The following is a 24,062-nucleotide window of genomic DNA, read 5'->3' as shown; positions in this document are numbered from 1 at the left end:
CTTAATCTCTGTGTCATTTATTTTCACAGTTTCCTTCCTTCTGTTTACTCTGAGCTTTGTTTGTTGTTCTTTTTCTAGTTCTTTTAAGGTAGAGTTAGATTGTTTATTTGAGATTTTTCTTGCTTCTTCAGGTAGGCCTATAATACTATGAATTTACCTCTTAGGATTGCTTTCATTGTCTCCCATAGATTTTGGGTTGTTGTGTGTTTGTTTTCATTTGTCTCCAGGTAAATTATGATTTTTTTCTTGATCTCCTTGTTAACTTATTCATTGTTTAATAATATGTTATTTAGCCTCCATGTGTTTTGAGTGTTTTTGAAGTTGTTTTTTTTTATTGTAATTGATTTCTAGTTTCATACAATGTGGTCAGAGAATATGCTTGATGTAATTTCAATCTTCTTAACTGTATTAAGACTTATCTTAATATGTGGTCTGTCCTAGAGACTGTTCCATGTGTACTTGAAAAGAATGTATATTCTGTTGCTTTGGGATGAAACATTCTTTAAATATCAATTAAATTAATCTGATCCAGTGTGCCATTTAAGGCTGCTTTTGCCTAGTTGATTTTTTTGTCAAGAAGAGCTATTCATTGATGTCATTGGGGTGTTAAAATCCCCCAGTATGACTGTATTGCTGTCAGTCTCTCTGTTAATGTCCACCAAGATTCTCTTCATATATTTAGGTGCTCCTATGTTGAGGGAATATATGTTTACAATGGTTACATCCTCTTGTTGGATTGCTTTCTTTAGTATTATGTGACTTCCTTCTTTGTTTCTTGTTATGGTCTCTGTTTTGAAGTCTATTTTTATATAAGTATTGCTACCCCAGCTTTTTTGTTTGTTTGTTTCCACTTGCATGAAATACTCCTTTGCTTTCAGTTTATGTATATCTTTTGTTCTGAGGTGGGTCTCTTGTAGGCAGATTTCAAATTCCAGGCATGCTTTATCTTAGACTGTGGCAACTAAGCTTCCCCCATTGCAAATTATCTGTGGAAATGTGACTTGAAATAAAGTGTTTGGTGCACTTTATTTCACTTGGTTCTCTAAGGCTTGGATTTGTTAGAGCCAAGGCTGCTGGTCAGAATTTCTAAGTACCTGTGCTGGATGGGACAAAAATAAATAGGGATTTAGTTAATTGTTTTAGTGGAAATTACACAGTCACACAAACCACACTTCAGGGAATTTATTGTAAGGAAATAAGAAAGGATATGCACAATGACATAGCTACAAAGATTTTTATCACAGGGGTGTTATAATAGTGTAAGAAGGGAATTAGTGTAAATGTCCAACATAAAAAATTGATTGAATAAACTTATAATACATTTGTATAATCTGAATCTTTAAACTCATTGAAAATTATTTACTGTAATTAAGCTATAAAAGCAGGTTGTAATATTAGAATTTGACATTTTTCTAAGAAAAATGCATATTTGTATCTATTCATATCCATATTGATATTGAAAGAGAGGAAGATTTGGAAAATTATTACTAATGTGTTAGTAGTGATTTGTTGGAAGAGAGAAATATAAGGGCCTTTATTTCCTTCTTTCTAATTTCTGTACTAAACATTTATTCTTGTCACAGTAAGAATTTAAAAACTTTTTTTAATTTAAAAAGGCAGGCAGTATAGTAAATACTTTTACATTAGATTCATTGTAAAAAAGAATCTTTATCTTTGTATCAGCTTCATCATAGGATTTCTTTTTGTTTAAAACCATGAGGCTATGCTTTTCTCTAACTCATAATTTTGAGTGGTGAGTGTTTTTTAATTTCTGCTGTATTTATAAATCTAACCCTTTTTGTTTTTCTTATTCTTTAGGTCATTGTGTCTATGAGTGTAGCATTTGCTCAACAAACTGAGCTATCTAGAATATCTGCAGAAAAAGAAGATACAACATTATCAAAAGAAGCACATTCTCTCTGTCAACAAGAACAAAAAAATTATTTAAATGAAATTAAATTACCGCAGGGTGAGGTTGCTTTTCAGATTTTTGAGACAATGGACATGACATGTAAAGAAGAATTTAAACCACTTAGTAAGGAGTTAGGAGAAGATGGAAAGGAAGTTCTATTATCGAACAGTGATAATCTTGATGATATACTGGAGACAATGGACCATGAACTGACTATTTCAGAAGAACTGTTCTCCAAAGATAAAACATTTATAGCCAGAGAATCTGTAAGTATGTCTCCTTCAATATTAAAACTTACAGAAAATTGTGACTTACTTCACTATACAAATATTAGCAGTGATGTTGCTTGATGGAAAAGGAAAATATGAAATTCAGTCTTATGATTCATATGAATGTGTTTTATTAATTGTAAGGTATATGAATAAGTGACTTAATAATATTAAATAAAACAAGTCTGGCAGACATAGTATAGTATTCTTATTTGTCTTAACACGTACATGGTAAAATCTTAAGTTACCTATATTTTGTTTTAGTCAGTTCAAGATTAAGTATACTACAATTTGACAATATGAATAAAAGGTTTACTTAATTTAATATGATATTATCACAAGAAAATAGCTACCTACTTAAGAAAACAATTTAAAGCATTCTAGTCTGTATAGACTAATTCTTTGTCTTTACTTATTAATGGATAATTAATTCTGTGTCTGTATCTCAACTGTTTGTGCCATTAACAAAATAAATTCTACCTCTTTTAAATTATCTAAATTCAAATTTTGATTAATGTTTAGGATAGGTTATATCTTATTAGTGGCATATTTAAATAAAATTGTCAAGTCTTTATATAGTGCAAAACTTGTGAGGTATTCATGGAAACCTCTTTAATTTACCAGTAGCTATTTAAGGCAAAATAAATAAAAACGATCTGTTAAAGTAGTAGCTCTTCAGGAATTGAAGTACTTGTAGAAACCCACTAAGGAATTGACTTCTTATGAGTGTAAGAAAGTGGAATATAAAACTTATTTCCAAATAAAATTTATTGGAGATTGTATTTTATCAATCAATTATCTGTAGTATTGTGATGACCACTGTATATTATAAATTAAATAGGTAACATTTCTCATGTCTTATAAATTTAATTTTAAAATATAAGTATTACATTTATATTATTTCCCCATTATAAAATGTCAAGAGGAATAATGGAGTTTTAGCTTCATTAAGTGTCAGAAGACTCTTGCGTACCTTTCTTTATTCTCCCTTAGAAATAGATTACATCTAAATTAACTGATAAATAGCTATTTTGCTTTTGGAGAATAGCATACTTAGTAATAAACTAACTTCACGTTGATTAAGAATTATAATTAAGACAAATGTCTTTTAAAATTATTTATAATAATTATGTATATAAAAATTAAATGCTTTGTGGGGTTAATAGTAGAATAGCTTTCATATTTATTTAAAATATTGATTCTGACAGATTTTTTTTTTTAATTTTTTTATTTATTTTTTTGTTACAGATGTTTCTCCTTTTTTACCCTGTTGGCACCCCCCACCCCAACCCATACCCGCCCCGTCCCCGGCTTTGTTGTCCATGTCTATTGGTTATGTATACATGCATATAAGTTCTGTGGTTTGTCTCTTTCCACCCCCTACCCCCTCTTCTGACGGATGTCAGTCTGTGCCCTACTTCCATGTTTCTGGGTCTACCATATTCCTCAGACTGTTATGTTCATTATATTCCGTATATAAGTGAGATCATGTGGTATTTGTCTTTTTCTGCTTGGCTTCTTTCACTTAGGATAATACTTTCCAGGTCCCTCCATGTCGTCTCAAAGGATAAGAGATCTTTCTTTCTTACCGCTGCATAGTACTCCATTGTGTATATGTACCATTGCTGTTTTATCCATTCTTCTACTGATGGACACTTGGGCTGTTTCCACATCTTAGCTATTGTAAATAGTGCTGCTATGAACATGGGGGTACATATATTCTTCCTGATTGGTGTTTCAGGCTTCTTAGGGTATATTCCCAGCAGTGGGATCACTGGGTCAAATGGAAATTCAATTTTTAATTTTTTGAGGTAGCACCATATTGTTTTCCATAGCGGCTGCACCAGTCTGCATTCCCACCAGCAGTGTATTAGAGTCCCCTTTTCTCCACACCCTCGCCAACACTTGTTGTTTGATGATTTGTTGATGGCAGCCATTCTGACAGGTGTGAGGTGATACCTCATTGTTGTTTTAATTTGCATCTCTCTGATGATTAGTGATGTTGAGCATTTCTTCATATGTCTCTTGGCCATTTGTATGTTCTGTTTGGAGAGGTGTCTATTCAGCTCCTCTGCCTATTTTTTAATTGGGTTCTTTGTCTTCGTTTTGTTGAGTTGTATGAGTACTCTATATATATTGGAAGTTAACCCCTTATCTGATGTATCATTGGCAGTGGTGTTCTCCCATACAGTGGGTTGCCTTTCCATTTTGATGATTGTTTCTTTTGCTGTGCAGAAGCTTTTTAGTTTGATGTAGTCCCATGTGTTCATTTTCTCCTTTGTTTCTGTTGCCTTAGGTGATGTATCAGTAAAGATTCTGCTCCATATGATGTCTGAAATTTTGTTGCCTACATTTTCTTCTAGAATTTTCATAGATTCACGGGTCACATTTAAGTCTTTTATCCATTTTGAGTTTATTTTTGTGTATGGTGTAAGTTGATGGTGTAGTTTCATTTTTTTGCAGGTAGTTGTCCAATTTTCCCAACACCATTTATTAAAGAGGCTGTCTTTACTCCACTGTATGCTCTTGCCACCTTTGTCAAATATTAATTGAGCATATTGCCTTGGGTCCATTTCTGGGTTTTCAGTTCTGTTCCACTGGTCTATATGCCTGTTCTTGTGCCAGTACCAGGCTGTTTTGATTACAGTCGCTTTGTAGTATAACCTGATATCTGATATTGTGATCCCACTAACTTTGTCCTCCTTTTTCAAAATTGCTGTGGCTATTCGGGGACTTTTTTGGTTCTATATGAACTTTTGAAGTATTTGTTCTAGTTCTGTGAAATATGTCATTGGTATTTTGATGGGGATTGCATTGAATCTGTAGATTGCTTTGGGTTGTATGGACATTTTAATGATGTTAATTCTTCCAATCCATGAACAAGGTATGTGCTTCCACTTTTTTATATCTTCCTCTGTTTCTTTTTTCAATGTCTTGTAGTTTTCTGCAAATAGGTCCTTTACTTCTTTGGTTAAGTTTATTCCTAGGTATCTTAATTTTTTTGCCGCGATGGTAAATGGGATTGTTTTTTCGGTTTCTCTTTCTGTGAGTTCATCTTTGGTGTATAAGAATGCCGTCGATTTCTTGACGTTAATTTTGTATCGTGCTACTTTTCCAAATTCATTTATTAAGTCTAGTAGATGTTTAATTAGTATTTAGGGTTTTCTATGTATAATATGTCATCTGCAAATAATGACAGCTTCACTTCCTCCTTTTCAATTTGGATCCCTTTTATTTTTTCCTCATGTCTGATTGCTGTGGCTAAGACTTCCAGTACTATGTTAAATAATAGTGGCGAAAATGAACATCCCTGTCTTGTTCCTGTTCTTTTTTTTTTTTTTTTTTATCCTCACCCGAGGATATTTTTCCATTTTTTGTACAGATAGAGTGGGAGGGAGAGAGAGGAAGGGAGAGAGAGAGAGAAACATCGATGTGAAGGGACACATCGAGTGGCTGCCACCCGCACGACCAACCAGGGCCGGGGACAAACTGCAATCGAAGTACGTGCCCTTAGCGGGAACCGAACCCGGGTCTCTCCGGACCGCAGGCCGACGCTCTAACCGCTGAGCCAAACTGGCCAGGGCTTGTTCCTGTTCTTTGTGGAAATGTTTTTAGTTTCTGCCCATTGAGTATGATGTTGGCTGTAGGTCTTTCATATATGGCCTTTATTATATGATTTGACAGATTTCTACAAAATGTTTTATGGTTGAATTTTTTTTTTAACTATTATAGAGCCATGATGAGATTTTGGTATCGAGTGTCGATACTTCTCGACAGCTAATGTTAAATGAAGAACAGTTGGAAGATATGAGGCAGGAACTTGTACGACAATACCAAGAACATCAACAGGCAACAGAACTGCTAAGGCAGGCACACATGCGCCAGATGGAGAGACAGCGAGAAGACCAGGAACAGCTACAAGAAGAGATTAAGAGACTGAATAGACAGTTAGCCCAGGTATGGAACTTAAGAGGCTCTTTTTTTCTTGTTTAAAATAGTAGTATTCTTTACATAGATGTTTTTAAAAGTCCAAATTATTGTTAAAATATAATAAATAGAAATATTTAACATCAGGAATAGACTCCATCAGCACAGCAGCCTTAGGTCTTGTTAGGGAAATCTGACTCTTTGTTGGAGTGCATTGTGTCCCTACCATTTTATTTATCTTTTTTGCAGGCATTGGAAAAGTGGCTACAAAGTTATTTGTGTTTTTAATCATACTTGGCAAAAACACATTGACAATTTTCCAAAAGTTTTGTGCTGAAGTGCAGTTAATATTCAGTCTTCCCATATTTATTTATAGTTTTACGAGTCCACCAGTTAGAATCTCCAAGGTTTACCTTTATCTGTCCTTAATCTATCTTTTAAATCATGAATGGAAATCTGAAGTAGTATGTTTCTGGGTCTTTGTCCAGGGAAACATCTCTTCTTGATTTGAGAAATGAAAATTTACATAATGTTCTTATCCCTTTCTTGACTAAATTTACATACTCCTTGGTATTTGGGAGCTGGATTCTTATCAATGGCTGTATGTAATATACTCACAAAATCTGCAGAAAAGCAAAAAATATTTATATAAAAGTTCTCATTAAAACACTCAGTTTTGAAAACTTGAGCTAAAAGGAGAAATAAGAAATAGAGAACTCTTGAAATATGTTCTTTCAAATATATAATAATAGGAAATTGGGAGTTGACAGATCATTTGGAAAAATTAATTTTGCTTTTCTTCACTGCATTTTGTAAATTTAAACTTCTGAATTTTCAATGCAAAATTGGCATATAAAATAATATTGAGTTGCACAAATTCCTAAATATTTAGGCTTAATTAGCTTTGTTTTATTTAATTTTTTAAATTTTGCATTGAACTTTATATATGCTTTTAACCCCTTATCATGGGATTTGAATCATAGTTAGAACTAGGCTCTGTTGGTCCCAGGGGGTTAAAACAAATCTGCTTAATAGTTCTGTCTTTTATCTTCTATCGCAAACAATATTCTCTTATAACCTTTTTTCTTATTTAGAGATCCTCAATAGATAATGAAAACCTGGTTTCAGAGAGAGAGAGGGTGCTTTTAGAGGAGCTGGAAGCACTAAAGCAGCTGTCTTTAGCTGGAAGAGAGAAGCTGTGTTGTGAGCTGCGCAACAGCAGTACGCAAACACAGGTAGTATGGACTTTGACCCACCTAGGAGCAATGGATCAACAATGCAGTAGGATCTGTTTGTCTTTGTTGTTGGTGTGAAATGTGTTTTTTTATAGGCATTGTCCTTAAAATTATTTGTTGTTGCCTACATGTAAGGTAGGTGGAGTCAAGATGCCTTACATTCCATTTAAGGTAATTTGAATATGACATTACTAGGTAGCAACTATTGTCTCACCAAAGAGCAACCTAACAAACTTTATTGTTGCATTCTAACATGCATTAGCTTGAACCCATTAAAATTTTTCGTCTATAATCTAGAGTCTCTTATCTTTTTTATAATGCTAATCTCTTGATAAAATATAGTTAAATATTATTTTATACAGTATCTATTCTGCATGTAAAGGTTTCTGTTTCGCCTGGTAACAATATAAAGAAATGACATACTATTTCCAAGATGACAGGCTTTCTTTCTGTCTTGTCCTCTCTACCTTTACACAAACTTATACAGGATGAAAATGAAAACCAAGAGGAAATTGAGGAACAGACCTTTAAAGAAAAGGAATTGGACAGAAAACTTGAAGGTGTGCCTCCTGATGTTCTGTCCAGTGAAAGGTATACAGAATGTGTATTTTTTTCCAACACAAAATAAATGAAAATAGTTGTTTCATTGTTATTAACTTTATTTGTCTTTATTTTTATCTTGTATATATTTTTATTTGTATATTTATTGCCATTTAAATAGACAAACAAGTATTTAAAAATCTTGAATTTAAAGTAATTTTTTAACTGATCAGATACTTAATTCAGTAAATGTTAAGACATTATTTGGTTGTTGAACCCTTCTGAATTAATTTTATTTTTCTCATAGGCATTTTTATACTAAAAAATAAAATTGTATTTGTGGGTTTATTCCTTCACTAGGTGGAAATGCATTCAGTATAAGCTACTTCCTGGTTTGTTCATGATGAGGGAAAAAAAACCTGTGATAATCTACTTGTAGCTTTCATGCTTTTACTGCATAACAGATGAGAACTTTAGTCCATATCCCACTTTTACAGAGTAATAAATTCATTATCCAATGTTAAAACTTTCCCTTACTTTGATTTTTTAGATGTTAGTATAAAAATGTAATATATAAATGAGAATAGTTATCCCACATTAATATTAAGGACTTTAATTACAATATTTTAAAAGTTTGTTTTGTTCAAATGAAAACAGTTTCTTTAATTTTAAATTAAAACTAATATCTACTAACTTAATTTCCTCCTTTTCCAATTTTTGTGATTGTCAACCCTCTGTGTCCTCCTAACCTCCTTCCTCAGCTTGCATGGAGGAATTTGGCCCCTAAGATTTTGGCTTCCCCATTGGATCATCAGTATGGAACACAGTCAGTATGGAACTCAGACAAGAAAGACAGTGTATGAAAATTAGAGTTATCATGGCAATATAAAATAAACAAAATGTTTATTTTATAATTATAAAATAAATGTTTATTTTGTAATTGAGATAATTATTTTTTATCTCAATTAGGTATATTTTTTAAATTATCCAGTGTTTAATAGGAATTTTATAGTGAGTGCTGATAAGTTAATATTCATATTTATTTCTTTTTACCATCATATTAATTTTAATTATTTCTCTTACATAGAAGTGTTTTCAAAATATTCTAGTCCTGGGGTGTTTGGGACTTGAACAAAATTTCATGAAAAGTTAAAGAAATAAAACCCTGACTTACTGTACTAATTAACTAAATTATTTAGAGTTTTATTTTTAATATCCTTGCTTATGTAAGCAGAGAACTTGATCTTGGTGCAAAAATAGAACTGCCTGTTCACTTGACCAATACTGGAGGAAAAATTCTGCATTTATTACCTTGTCTTAAAATAGTTATGTCATGTGCCTGTGAAAACAGATATCCTTTAACCTGATTGTTGGTGATCTTTCACAGTGTGAGCAGAGAGAAAGCTGTCTTAAGGCAGAGGACCTTTTCCGTGAAAGTCTCTTATTTTGTCTACATGGATTAAACATAAAATTTGCCACTGTAATATCTTTGTTGAATAAGCTGTTAAGACAAGAGAACTGTTTAGTTAAATTTAGAAGATTAATTTGAACATCTTCTGAATCACCATTTATGGAATTATATTTCTTGAACATAGAAAGATATTTGTGTTAAGCAAAATAGAAAGCTTCAAAACAGTTGTCCAGGATAATTCTATTGTGTGTATACATACACACACACACACACACACACACACACATATGAGAGATGGAAAGGCTTGAAAGGATAGGCTTATTAAAATGTTAATAGTGATTATCTGAGTACTGAGATATTTTGGTAGATGGTTAGTATTTTCTAATTTTTTTAAATAAGAGAAACACACCTTAATTTCATTTGATTGAAAATAAGTTCCTTCTACTGGTTGAAATGAGGGTGGTATATGTAACTTGAGAAATTTCTGTTTCTGAAGTATATATAATGGTCTCTGATATTCCCTCTGGTGTTAATAGATAGTGACAATGCACAGTAGACCTTTTTAAAAATAGGTCTCTGCCAATTTTGTAATTTTTAAATTTTTTATGATAGGCCCAGTTTGTTTTTTTTATGATACAGTTTTGTAATTTAACCATTCTAGATCATCACCAGTAAGTTATACAAATACACATATTTTTTCTGGTGGAATTTTAAAATTATATTTTAAAATACATTCTTTGACACAAAGAAATTAAATGTAAAACATGTATGAATAACCATAAATGGTACTACCAGCTCAATAACTTACATACGCTTAGGTTGGGTACTACCACACTTTTTAAAACTTAACTTTTGCGTCTCAATTTGTTTTTAATCTGGAAACTTTTAAATTTATAAAATAAATAAAACACAAAAGCACTTCATTGTAGGTGCTATTGCATATTATTTTAATAGAGAGGATCATATAATTATTTTTCAAGTCAGATATTTTGTAGTGTGTTTTTTGGGAGCATAAGCAACGTATTTGCTTTTAAAAAGATTTAACATGTTGATAAATGTTTCTTTATCTCTATAGGTATGCACTCCAGAAAGCTAATAACAGACTTCTGAAGATCCTCTTAGAAGTTGTAAAGACAACAGCAGCTGTTGAAGAAACAATTGGTCGCCACGTCCTTGGTATTCTAGATAGATCTAGTAAAAGCCAGTCATCTGCCAGCCTGATTTGGAGGTCGGAAGCAGAGGTACCTATAAAGTCATGTGTCCATGAGGAACACACTGGAGGTACTAATTTTATATTCTATTGAAACTGTCATCATCTTTGACAAATTTTGAAGTTCAAGGCACTTTGCTATGTATTGAAAATATAGAAAATATTAAAGTATTTTCCAACAGAAAGCCCTCCCAACACAAATGCATTAGAGCCACTCTTCTCAAAATACCATTATTGTAAAGTATTTGCAAGTGGGTGTCTTAGAGTTGTCATTATATATACTCAGGGTTACTACTGTGCTACATAAATCACAGGCTGTTTAATTTCTCCACCAATACAAGAAAAAAAATTCTGCATCATCACTTAGGACTCTTACCAATAACCATGATGTATAGGCAGTATCTTGCAACCAGCCTATAAATGAAGGAAATATTAGAAATAAAGAGCTTTAAAGAATCAGATGACAGTTTCACATATCTGTTGAGATGATTAGAAGAAAGTCTTTATAAGAAATCCAAGATTTGGCCCTGGCCCGTTTGGCTCAGCAGTTAGAGCATTGGCCTGTGGTCCTGAGAGACCCGGGTTCGGTTCCCGCTAAGGGTACATACCTCGGTTGCATTTTGTCCCTGGCCCAGGTTGGGTTGTATTGATGGCAACCACTCAATGTGTCCCTTTCACATCGGTGTTTCTCTCTCTCTTCCTCTCTTTCCCTCCCACTCTGTCTGAACAAAAAAAAATGGAAAAATGTCCTCAGGTAAGGATAAAATAAATAAATAAGAAGAAATCCAAGATTTGAATTTATCTTTGGACTGTCCTCTGCTATGTCATCTCTTCCTTTTGGAAAAGTAGTGTGAAATATAGCAGAATGTGTGTGGATCCAGAAATTAGGTCTTGACATGACATAGCTGCCTTCCTAACCATCTTCTGTCATCTGGGTGGGCTGGTCTCTTCTTTGAATTTCTTACTTTCATATTGCTGACCTCCAGTCTCTCCTATTTTTTAAATTCCTTGTTTCTTACTGTAGAGGCAACAGGAAATCAAAAGGGGAAGAAATTTCTGTCAGATGGAGAAAAATAGAGTCTGACTCTTAGATCAGAAGATCAAGCCACACTTCACTACCATTCCACACTTAAGTACTTCTCCCCAGTTAGAGGCTGACATTCTAAAAAGCCAGTTAATGCAGTTTTTGAGAGTGTTGTGTTTAAGTTTTATGTAGAGAAATGAGAAGAGATTATCCATGCCACTTATAAAAGGTTTGTCTACTTACAAGTTGGCCTGTTGCATGTTTCTAAGTGCAGAAAAATACTTGATTTGGAATTTTAAGTAAAACACCTCAGTTGAGGTCAAAGATAATTTTTAAAACTGCTTTCAGTAAAGTAAGATCTGAAATCTGTATTTTAAAACTTCTTTCAGCCCTCGCCAGTTTGGCTCAGCAGTTAGAGTGTCCACCTGCGGTCCGGAGAGACCCGGGTTCGGTTCCCGCTAAGGGCATGTGCCTTGGTTGCAGTTTGTCCCCGGCCCTGGTTGGTCGTGCGGGTGGCAGCCACTCGATGTGTCCCTTTCACATCGATGTTTCCCTCTCTCTCTCCCTCTCTCTCCCTCCCACTCTGTCTGTACAAAAGATGGAAAAATGTCCTTGGGTGAGGATAAAACAAAACAAAACAAAAAAAAACTTCTTTCAAATTCATTATATTCAAACTTTTTTAGAAGTATTTTTCAAACTAACCTTATTCTTGGTTAAGCTCTCAATTAAGGGCTATTTTATTTCTGCAAAAGAATTTTGATGTATATAAAAGAATTAGGTGGTATTTTCTTCATTTCATTATAAGAGTGTTTATGCATTATGCATTTTTAGAAAGTTATTTCATAAACTGGTTTTACTTAATCATCGGGGTAATTTTGCTCTTCTGCTAAGACCTAAACTAAACCATATTCAAAAGACACTCTGAGAATTGCGGGTTCAATTCTGGTCAGGGGCATGTAACTCAGTTGCAGTTCATCCCCGCCTTGGTTGGGTTGTGCAGGAGGCAGCCAATCGATGTGTCCCTCTCACGTTGATGTTTCTCTGTCTCCCACTCTGTCTCTCTCTCTCTCTCCCCCTCCTACTCTATCTGATGATAAATGGAAAAATATCCTCAGGTGAGAATTAAAAAAGAAGAGAGAAGATTCGGGCCATAGCTTTTTAGAAAGTTACAGAGGCAGAAGTGAGCCAGCCGGGCTGTCCGTACTCAGGAAACAAGTTACAGAGGCAAAAGAAGGGTCCTCAAAGACAGGTTCAGGGAGTTTGCCTGGAATAACCTGCCACTGCCCACTACTGCCCTGGCTGCAAGTTTCATGGGAACCCTTAGCACTTAGAAGAAAGAAGGCACGGCTGTACTCTAGAGAGAGAGAGAGAGAGCATGTGCTGGGTCCTGTGTCTTAAGTTTTTTTTATCAATTTTCTAAAGGCGGGAATTTTAAGGGAGGTCTGGGGAGGATAGCAATGGAATATTCATCAGCTTAAGTATGTTCTTTAATATACTCATACATCAAAATGAGTGTATATGTCATTCTCTGATCAGTTTCACCTTCAAAGAATGACATTAAGAGGGACTGGGACCGAGGCGGGTCTGTCCCAGTATGGTCTGGAATGTGTAAGATAAGACCTTGTGACTTATTGTTTGCCTTTAAATTGCACAGCAGTTTGTTCAGCTATGTCTCAGTTACCTCATTCCACTTGCCAAGGAATTTTTCTAGCTTCTTAATAACATTCCTCAAAGGAAGTATTAAATTAGTAGAATTTATAATTTAACACCTTGAATTTTCTCATAATCTTCGAAGAAAATATTGGCTTTAAAATGTTTCACATGTAAGAATTGTTTCTGATGCTCCTTCATATTTTTAATGGATGCATTATTATAAAACTGAAATGAACTTTTGAAATATTTCTTTGTCTTATTTAATATAACAGAAAAAGTTCATTCTTAACCTAATTGTGAAGCAACTTCTGCTTTTCTGTTTTTATATATGATTCTGTTGTAGGTAGCACTTAACGATCTATTTTCAGCCTTCGTGTCTAAACTTGTTTAGATTTTTAACATGTATGGACTTGTTAACTCTCTAAGAAAACAAATAATTGATTTGTTAATGTTTGCTTCCTCATAGGAATAACCTAGTTTATGAAATTGAAGGGACATTTTGAGCCAATATGAAATCACTTGAACTTGAGTGAATATTGGACTAGTTCATAAAAATGAGTTCCCCCAAAATGTGTTGAAAGAAAATTTCCTTGAGGCTTATACTGTGATGGTTCACCAGTAGAATGCATACCCTCCCTTAGGAAGCCAAGGATTCAATCTTATTTGCTGCTGCTTCCTTTGGGAACAGTGTGATGCCATAGAAAGAATGCTGGGTTAGCAATTAGAAGGCCCTTGATACTTATTCTAGCTCACTGTGATCTTGAACAAACCTCTTAGTCTCCTAGGTCTTCAGTTGAGTTTTTTCATCTGTCTAGCTTCTTACTAACATGTCTCAAAGGAAGTATTAAATTAATAGAATTTATCATTTAACACCTTGAATTTTCTCATAAACTTTGAAGAAAATACTGGCTTTAAAAAATGTCAGGTATGAGAATCAGACTGGAGTCAGTAGAGATCTTCTGAAGGCCACTGGGGCAGAGGAATGCTCTATCATATCACCATCCTGCTTTAACCTGAGAAGTTTATTGTTTTCTGTATGGAATGAACATGGTATAATTCATAAAGTAAATAACTAAAAGACTTTTGAGTAACCATTATCTGCTATTTTAAGACACATGTGCCCTGGCTGGTTGGCTCAGCGGTTAGAACATCAGCCTGCAGTTCAGAGAGGCCTGGGTTCAGTTTCCGGTAGGGGCACGTACCTCGGTCGCAGTTTGTCCCCGGCCCTGGTTGGGTTGTGCGGGAGGTGGCCACTCGATGTGTCCCTTTCATGTTGATGTTTCTCTCTCTCTCTCTCTCTTCCTATCTCTCTCCCACTCTATCTGAACAAAAAATGGGAAAAAAAACCACATGTGAGTGGATCACCAATCTGAAATCATGAATCTATTCACCAAACTGACCATTCTGAGATTTCTATTGGCATCCTATGAAATTGCTCCATTGATTTATATTATTCTCTAATTTCCTTCCATAACTAAATTTCCCTCCAAAACTAATTATTACAGATAAAGTATAGGCTTGGTGATGTCTTTCGCACTCCTTTATTTCAACAAGTTTTATTTCTTCTTTGGAACATACTGAGATTATTTTTGTTTATTTATATCTCCAGACTGTTATTAAGAAAATACATTAAGCTAGTTGGTATCTTCACTTTTTTCTAGGTACTTTAATATCTACTTTGTTCATTAGACATTTCAAAAATTAACATTCAGTGGCCTTTTACAAGCTATTTTGTTTTACATATCTTCTGTATTTTGTGCTTGAGATTTGCTACATGTAATACACAGTATCTTCAATCTCTTCCCCACCAATGATTTTCTCTTTCTCTGTACACTTTCTCCCTCCCCACAAAAAAAAAGAAAAGATGCTCATTGGTTTTTCTCAACTTTGCTCTCCCATCTGAAGGTAAACCTCAGTAGATTTGATGAGAGGTTAGACTGGCTCCTACCTCCACCAGCATTGTTTTCTGTTTCTACAGTACCAAAGCTGCTCTCAAAGGACAGCAGCAACCTCCCAGCTGTCAAACCCAACAACATCTTCTCAGTCTCTGTCCTATTTGACTTTCTAGATAGATTAACATTGAAATCTCTAACTTTTTGAAACGTTCTCGTCTCCTGTCTTTCTCTGATTTTTTTTTACACAGATTCTTATTGTAGCTTATGATATGCAGAGGCTCCAACTATATTTGTCCTCCTTCTTTCAGTAAATATTGCTCCTAAAACAAAATATCAACTTCCAAGATTTTGACCCTCACCTTTCTACAAATGACTCCTAAATAACTTTAGACTCAAATTTCCAAAAGTTGAGTTCTCCTCTACATAGTCCATTAACACTTCAGACAAATTATTTTTCATGCTTTCTCTATATACTTTCTTAATAATGACTCTTCTGTCATCTAAGAATCATGTGAGCTGGAAACCCAGAGTCATCCTTTACTACTTTCTTTCTCCCTTGTCTTACACATTCAGTCTTCTGCAACCTGTGTCCAATCATCCTCCATATTTTTAAATTTACTTTTATTGTTGACAGTATTACAAATGTCCCCATTTTCCCCTGTTGCCCCCCTCCCCGCCAATGTCCCACTGCCCCCATCTTATTTCATGTCTTCAACACTCCTCATCTGGACAATGGAAATAGCCTTCTAATCAACCTCTTCTTCTCCAACCCTTCCTCTGCATTTCTACAGGTTGCTTCCTGATTCACAGATTGGATATTATCTTCCTGCTCAAAAAAAGTATTTGCCTCCCCATTGTTAATAGTAAAAACCCAGTTTCCTATGAAATTTAAGACCGTTCACAATTGGACCCAGCCTGCTTTCCAGCAGCCTCTTTCAGCCTTTCCCTTACCTTGTTCTCACTCTCCACCTACTCTCATCCATAAAGCCTTGCTTTCCGTCACATCGGACCTTCTCTTCCCTCCATCTGTCCTGTTCTCTACATCCATTAGAAAGGAAATGTCACTGAAATGCATTTAGTCCTCAGATAAAGTAGCTATACAACATAAATATTTTTTATTTTTTAAAACACCTTTTGTAAACCATTAGTATTCCTTACTTTCATAGCTTCTTCAAAAATATTTTCTAGAATAATTTGATTTAGTAACTTTGTAATGTACATTGTGCTGTACTTTATCTGAATTAATTTTGAATGCCAAGATCATTTAAGCTCATAAATGTATATAAAAATTATCCCTCTTAAGACATTCCATTTTATTTATTTATTTATTTATTTTTATCCTCACCCAAGGACATTTTTCCATTTTTTGCACAGATAGAGTGGGAGGGAGAGAGAGGAAGAGAGAGGGAGAGAGAAACATCGATGTGAAAGAGACACATCGAGTGGCTGCCACCCGCACGACCAACCAGGGCCGGGAACAAACTGCAACCGAGGTACGTGCCCTTAGCGGGAACCGAACCCGGGTCTCTCCGGACCGCAGGCCCACGCTCTAACCGCTGAGCCAAACCGGCCAGGGCTGTTGAAGATTGTTTAAAAAATTTTTTTTTTATCAAAGTAAAAAGTGATAAATAACCCAAATACTAATTTCTGCAAAGCCCTGTTAGCATAGCATTATCTTTCTCATTTTTACCTATTTAGTTGTCAAATAATATATTCTGTGTTTGTCTATTTTATTTTACTTTTTTGCATTGTTGTTAAAATAACTTTGTAGCTTCAATGATACCATGTTAACTTGATTTTATTTTGTAACTTTTTTTACTATTATTAATTGTAATTGATTTATGCCTTTAAAACACTGTTTGTTATTCTAGTTACAGATGAATCTGTACCATCTTATTCTGGAAGTGATATGCCAAGAAATGACAGTAGCATGTGGTCAAAAGTATCTGAGGAAGGAACAGAGCTGTCCCAGCGGCTCATAAGGAGTGGTTTTGCTGGAACTGAAATAGATCCTGAAAATGAAGAACTTATGCTGAACATTAGCTCTCGACTACAAGCAGCAGTTGAAAAACTCCTAGAAGCCATAAGTGAAACTAGTAGTCAGGTAACCTCCTTCTATTGCTAATAATATGTACTGAGTTTGAAGTAGATTTTCTTTTAAGCTAGGAAACAACTTCTCCCCAGTTCCACAGCAATTTAGTTATGCTCCTGCTTAATAACTGGGTGTCTTTGTGACAGCCAACACCAGTATCGGCAGTCTTCTTTTCAGGCAGTACAATGTAAATGCTGGCAGACTCTTCTGGTTCTAAACTTGAATGTTGTTTTAATCTTCAGATTTTTCTAGACCCTTACATGTTCCTTTTTTTTAATAGCAAAAGAGATTTTAACTTCATCAGTATATGAAATATTCTAGTATATTATATATAATTTATTTGAAGGAATAGTGTTAGTTATCCTGAAAACAAACTATGCTCTAGTATGTCATAACATCACTATTCCAATATGGTAACAAACCAAACCTACAATTTCTTTACACAATTTTAATATCTTTTTCACAAATATGAATAGATTACTTCACTTTACGGACTATCTCTTATTAGGAAATGAGAGTGTTGGACAGCTTCTACATTAAAGTACTATTTTTGTAGAAATTTTTAAACCATTATATTTATAACTTAAATTTCAATTTTCTCTGTCTATAAAATTTTTGTACCATATATGATAATTGTCTCTTAAGTTACTCTGCAGAATTTAAAAATTATTTGCTATTTTAAAATGAAGAAAAATCACTTACTTATTTTTAAAATGTTGAACTGAGCCCTGGCCAGTGTGGCTCAGTGATTGGAGTATCGGCCTGTGCACCAAAGGGTGTTGGGTTCAATTCCCAGTCAGGGCACATATCCAGGTTTCAAGTTCAATCCTTGATTTGGGCACATGCGTGAGGCAACCAGTTGATATTTCTCTCACATCAATGTTTTTCTCTCTCCCTTCCTCTTTCTTTAGAATTAATGAAAAACATATCCTTGGGTGAGGATTAAAAAATAACAATAAAATAAATAATAAAAATATTGAACTGAAATGTAGAAATTTATGAACTGTAATATCATAGCTGTTGTATTAATCAACTGATTGTCCCTGGTACAGGGCCAGTATTAATTAACATTTTCACTGATATCTTTGTTCAGAGTATCCTAGATCTAAGTGTATTTCAAACAAGTTGAGAAGTTTAAAGAGTATCTGGTCTCTTGTCATTTCTGATATGTGGCTTTCATCCATGCTACTTTTTTTCTGTATGATATTATTCTGTTTTTGTTTTTTTTTTGCAACAGCAATGACTGTGGGTGTAGAAAATTTGACACTGTCATACATTTTGTATTTTAATGCCACCGTCATGTACTTTTTAGGTTAAATTAGTGATTATAGGCCATGCTTGAGTCACCTCTTGGTTAGTGACATTTGAAATAATTTGTTAATCACCTGTTTTGTTAACTTAGCATTATCAATTCATTATTCGTTTTTCTTTCTTGGTAACTTGCTATTAACATTTATTATTTATTTATTTTTATCCTCACCCAAGGACATTTTTCCATTTTTTGTTCAGATAGAGTAGGAGGAAGAGAGGGGAAGAGAGAGAGAGAAACATCAGTGTGAGAGACATACACCAAGTGGCCGCCACCCACACAACCCAACCAGGGTCGGGGACAAACCACAACGGTGGCACATGCCCTTAGTGGGAACCGAACCCGGGTGTCTCTGGACCGCATGCCGTTGCTCTAACCGCTGAGCCAAACTGGCCAGGGCTTGCTGTTAACATTTAATGAAGAAGGCATTATCAAAACAACATATAGCCCCGGCCGGTTTGGTTCAGCAGTTAGAGCGTCGGCCTGCGGTCCAGAGAGACCCGGGTTCGGTTCCCGCTAAGGGCACATACCTCGGTTGCAGTTTGTCCCCGGCCCTGGCTGGTCGTGCGGGTGGCAGCCACTCGATATGTCCCTTTCACATCAATGTTTCTCTCTCTCTTCCTCTTTCTCCCTTCCACTCTATCTTAACAAAAAAGTGGAAAAATGTCCTCGGGTGAGGATTAAAAAAAAACAACATATAGTCAGGCCAGAGTGACCTGGTTGAGCGTTGTCCTGTGCACCAAAAGGTTGTGGGTTCAATCCATGGTCAGGGCACATGCCTGGGTTGTGGTTCGGTTCAATTCCCAGTTGGAGCATACAGAAGGCAACCAATCGATGTTCCAGTCGATGTTTCTCTCTCTCTTTTCCTTTCTCTCTCTCTCTCTCTCTCTCTCTGTCTCTCTCTCTCCTCTCTCTCTTTCTCTCTCTCTGCATGTCCTTGGGTGAGGGGGGGAAAAGATGACATATTTTCAGTGAAATACTAGTTCTCTAAGTAGACTTCAGATAAAACACTTAACCAGAATTTTCCCCAGGTATATTCTTTGTGGGAAGACAATATCAATTCTCTTCTTTGATAGAGTATGGACTGTATCTTTAAAAGCAAAAGAATCTGCCCTGGCCGGTTTGGCTCAGCGGTTAGAGCATCGGACTGCAGACCAGAGAGTCCCAGGTTCGGTTCCTGCTAAGGGCACATACCTCGGTTGCAGTCTGTCTCCAGCCCCGGTTGGGACTGTATGGGTGGCAACCATTCGATGTGTCTCTCACATCGATGTTTCTTTCTCTCTTTTCCCCCTCTCTCCCTCCCGCTCTATCTGAAGATAAATGCAAAAATATCCTTGGGTGAGGATAAAAATAAAATAAAATAAAAGCAAAAGAATTCTGAAATTATCACACATTAAGGTGAGAATTTGCTAATAGACCAGGGAAATATGTCATAATATATCTGCTGTTAAACTTCTGGGTTGAATCTTGATTGACTGGCCAAAGTAAGGTATTCATATTAAGTTAAGTAGGTCTCAGAATGTTTCCATAGATAAACCCTGAAGATGTAATATGAGATACAGTTATATAGCAGAAGAAATTGGGCAATTGTTTTTCTGAAGTTTTCTGTCACAGCAGGTACAAAATGACTGAAAAGCTTTTGCTTCAGTAACTCAAAAATTTCCTTTAGCATCACAAATAACAAAAAGAAGTGTGGTATTTCTGAAAATTTAAATCTTTGTATATTTGCCAATATGCAATAGACTGTTTACACAAATAATAACAGTGGTCCCATCTTTCACTAAAGCCACAATGAGTTGTCATTGCCAGTGTCTATGGATTGGAAAATGATCTTGTTAAGATGTCAGTGTTTTCATCATTAACCTATAGATGCACTGCAATCCCAATCTAAGTGCCAGCAGGATTTTACAAGTAGAAATTGACTAGCTGATTCTAAAGTTTATATGGAAATTTAAAGGACCTAGAATAGGCAAAAGCATTTTAAAAATAAGAAAAAGTTTGGAGGATGTATGCTACCTGACTTTGAGATTTAATATAAAGCTACAGTAATTGAGACAGTTCTGCACTGGTAAAGAGTATAGACCAGTAGAGCAAAGTAGAGAATCCAGATATAAACCCACATACATATATTCAAATGACTTTTTCAACAAAGACCACAAAGCAATTCAATGGGATAAGAAAATATTCCAACAATTTTTGAAATTAGATATTGATAAAAAAAAAAGAACCTTAGCTCCCACCTTACAACATGAAAAACATATTCCAAGATAGATCATAGACCTAGTTATTAAAAATAAAGGTATAGCCCTGGCCAGTTTGGCTCAGCGGTTAGAGTGTTGGCCTGCTGTCTGGAGAGACCTGGGTTCACTTCTCGCCAAGGGCACGTACCTCGGTTGCACTTTGTCCCCGGCCCTGGTTGGGTCGTGCGGGTGGCAGCCACTCGATGTGTCCATTTTATGTCGATGTTTCTCTCTCTCTCTCTCTCTCTCCCTCCCTCCCTCCCTCCCTCCTTCTCTCTCCCTCCTGCTCTATCTGAACAAAAAATGGAAAAATGTCCTTGGGTGAAGATAAAAAAAAATAAATAAATAATAAAGCTATAAAACTTCTAGAAGAAAACCTAGGATAATATTTTCCTGACTTAAGAGTAAATATAAATTTATTAGAGAAGCCACAGAAAGCACTAGCCATAATTTTTTTTTGACTAGGTATGTTAATTTTAATTGCTTATTACATCTACTGTGTTTCTCCACTGTAATATTACTGTTTTTCTCTTTGTAATAAGTATCTTGGGGAGTACTTTAGAATATGCAGATATTCTGTTTCTCCTTAAACTTTCACATACTAATTTTAACATCCATTGGTAGATTTTTGCTTGCATAATTATATCTGTGGTATTCTAATGGTAACTTTCTATTTTCCACATTCCTTTATTTATTAATTAGAGTTTTATTCTATAAGAGCTGTCTCTTCGTTCATACTTATTTAAATAGTCAGGATCCATATGGACTCATGGCTGTTTTTTGTTTTTTTTTACTGGATTATAATCCAGTACTGTAGTAATGTGTTTTGTTTCCAGCTTTGGCATTGAGAACTCTTTCAGGTTGGCTTTTGTGCCCTTTCAAAGTGCTTTTTTTTTTTTTAGCATTAGTGCTATCAGAGGCTCTAGGCCCATCTTATATTTTCCTTTCTCCAGCCCTAGAGTCACCCACTTTTCCAAGGACTTCCAAGTTCTTTTTATTGAAGAATGATATTTAGAAACCAAGACATGGATGCTAGATGTGCTTATTATTACTAGGGTGTTGTGACTTCTAGTTTCTCTCAGCATACAACTTGAACAGATTTGTAATATATTAACTCTTGTATCTGTATTTACTTCTGTATCTGTATGTATAGTAAAAAACATAAGTTCATACTGATAACCATGCATACCTATAGTAATTACACAATTGCTAGCCTATATCCCTGTGAAAAACAAATTTACTAATTAGGGTACAGTATTTGTGTACAATATGTTTTGTCTTTAGCCTTATGCAGTCAAAATACTGTTTTGTTTTTTAAAGTATCTTAGGTTAAGTTTTTCCTTCCCCACTCCATTCAGTGTGGTTTTGCTATTCAATTTTAATATGATTAGAATCATTTGTTATAGTTTTTCTTCCATTTTGGGTTCTCCCACATCTGGTTAATTTTTTAAATTTACATACTATAAATTCACTCTTTGTGTGGACAGTTCTTTTGACTGTGACAGATGCATTGAGATATGTATCTACCACTACAAACATGTTACAGAGTAGTTGCAACACCCCTAAATTCCCTGGTGCTGTTCTTTTGTAGTCAGCCCCTCTTCTACATCCTGACCTTGGCAACCACTGAGTGCTTTCCATCCCTATAGTTTTGCCTTTTCCAGAGTGTCATAAATGCAGCTGTGCATCATGTCTTCCTTTGGGTCTGGCTTCATTGCCTTAACAAAGTGTATTTATCTATGTCATTACATGTATTAATAGTTCCTTTTTATTTATTTATTTTTTTTAAATCTTTATTGTTGAATGTATTACAGATGTTCCTGATTTTTCCCCCATTGACCCCCTCCTCCCTCCTCCCGCCCCCCTCCTGCCTTTTCCCACACTGTTGTCTGTGTCCACTGGTTATGCATATAAGTTCTTTGGTTTATTTCTTCCCACCCCCCAACCCCTTTCCCTTTGAGGTTTGTCAGTCTAGCAATGAATTTGTACTTCTTAATCCCTTCACCTTTTTCACTCATTCCCTCAACCCCCCTCCCATCTGGCAACCAACAAAATGTTCTCTGTATCTATGAGAATGTTTCTGTTCTGCCTGTTCATTTTGTTTGTAGATTCCATTGTTGATATATATGTATTCATTGCCATTTTGTTTGTTCATACATTTTATCTTTTTCTTCAAAAAGACCCTTCATCATTTCATATAACGGTTTGGTGGTGATGAACTCCTTTAACTTTTTCTTGTCTGGGAAACTCTTTATATGACCATCGATTCTAAATGACAGCTTTGCAGGATAGAGTAATCTTGGTTGTAGGTTCTTGCTTTTCATCACTCTAAATATTTCTTGCCACTCCCTTCTGGCCTGCAAAGTTTCTTTTGAGAAATCAGCTGACAGCCTTATGGGAACTCCCTTGTAGGTAACTAACTGCTTTTCTCTTGCTGCTTTTAAGATTCTCTCTGTCTTGAACCTTTTGCATTCTGATGATGATGTGTCTTGGTGTGGGCCTCTTGGGGTTCATCTTGTTTGGGACTCTCTGTGCTTCCTGGACTTGTATGTCTGTTTCCTTCACCAAGTTAGGGAAGTTTTCTGCCATTATTGTTTCAAACAGGTTTTCAATTTCTTGTTCTCTCTCTTCTCCTTCTGGCACCCCCAAGATGTGAATGTTGGCACGCTTGAAGTTGTCCCAGAGGCTCCTTACACTATCCTCTTTTGGATTCTCTTTTTCTTTTTGCTCTTCTGATTGGGTGTTTTTTGCTTCCTTATATCCTAAATCGATGGTTTGCTCCTTGGCTTTACCTATTCTACTATTGAATCTGTGTAAATTGTTGTTTATTTTGTTAGTACCGCCTTCATTTCTGACTGTGCATCCTTCATTTCTGTCTGGTCCATTTTTATGCTCTTTAGGCCCTCACTAAGTTCGCTGAGGTTCTCACTAAGCTCATTGAGCATCCTTATAAGCAGTATTTTGAACTCAGCATCTGGTAGGTTGCTTATCTCCATTTCACTTAGTTCTTTTCCTGAAGATTTCTTCTATTATTTCACTGGGACCCGTTTCTTTGTCTCATTTTGGCTGCCTCTGTGTTTGTTTCTATGTACTACTTAACAAGAGCAGATGCTGCTTGTTTGAAAGAATTCAGGAAAACCTGAAGCAGGATCCAAGATAGACCAATGCTATGGTTAAGCAACTGACAACAGCTTGGGTGGGACTGAAAGTTGGGTGGGGTGGGGCCTCAGGGAATCACCAGGGCGGGGCTACCAGTGTGAGCCAGGTGCTGGAGTCCCAGATATGGCGACTGTCTGCCGCCCCAGGGAAGGGCTCACCAAAGGAACAAAAGCCTTTGACAGCACG

General features: G+C 35.4%; 1 protein-coding gene across 7 annotated transcripts in view; it reads left to right on the top strand.

The window, feature by feature from the left end:
* The window catches only part of AKAP9 (A-kinase anchoring protein 9), a 172,669-nt gene that overhangs the window by 85,140 nt on the left and 63,467 nt on the right, over positions 1 to 24,062 (top strand). For 5 of the 7 annotated variants that reach the window (XM_036247033.1, XM_036247037.1, XM_036247036.1 and 2 more), the window contains exons 17-23: positions 1,819 to 2,178; positions 5,914 to 6,138; positions 7,203 to 7,343; positions 7,831 to 7,934; positions 8,645 to 8,740; positions 10,370 to 10,575; positions 16,948 to 17,180. In XM_036247033.1, coding sequence (XP_036102926.1) covers positions 1,819 to 2,178; positions 5,914 to 6,138; positions 7,203 to 7,343; positions 7,831 to 7,934; positions 8,645 to 8,740; positions 10,370 to 10,575; positions 16,948 to 17,180 — 1,365 coding nt within the window. The remainder of the gene's footprint in view (positions 1 to 1,818; positions 2,179 to 5,913; positions 6,139 to 7,202; positions 7,344 to 7,830; positions 7,935 to 8,644; positions 8,741 to 10,369; positions 10,576 to 16,947; positions 17,181 to 24,062) is intronic. The other 2 variants (XM_036247035.1, XM_036247034.1) reach the window with 2 other exon arrangements.

The sequence above is a fragment of the Molossus molossus genome, unplaced genomic scaffold (genome assembly GCF_014108415.1).
Source record: "Molossus molossus isolate mMolMol1 unplaced genomic scaffold, mMolMol1.p scaffold_m16_p_7, whole genome shotgun sequence".
Taxonomy (NCBI): Eukaryota; Metazoa; Chordata; class Mammalia; order Chiroptera; family Molossidae; genus Molossus; species Molossus molossus.
Note: the sequence above shows the minus strand (reverse complement) of the source record. Positions and strands in the feature narration are given on the sequence as shown.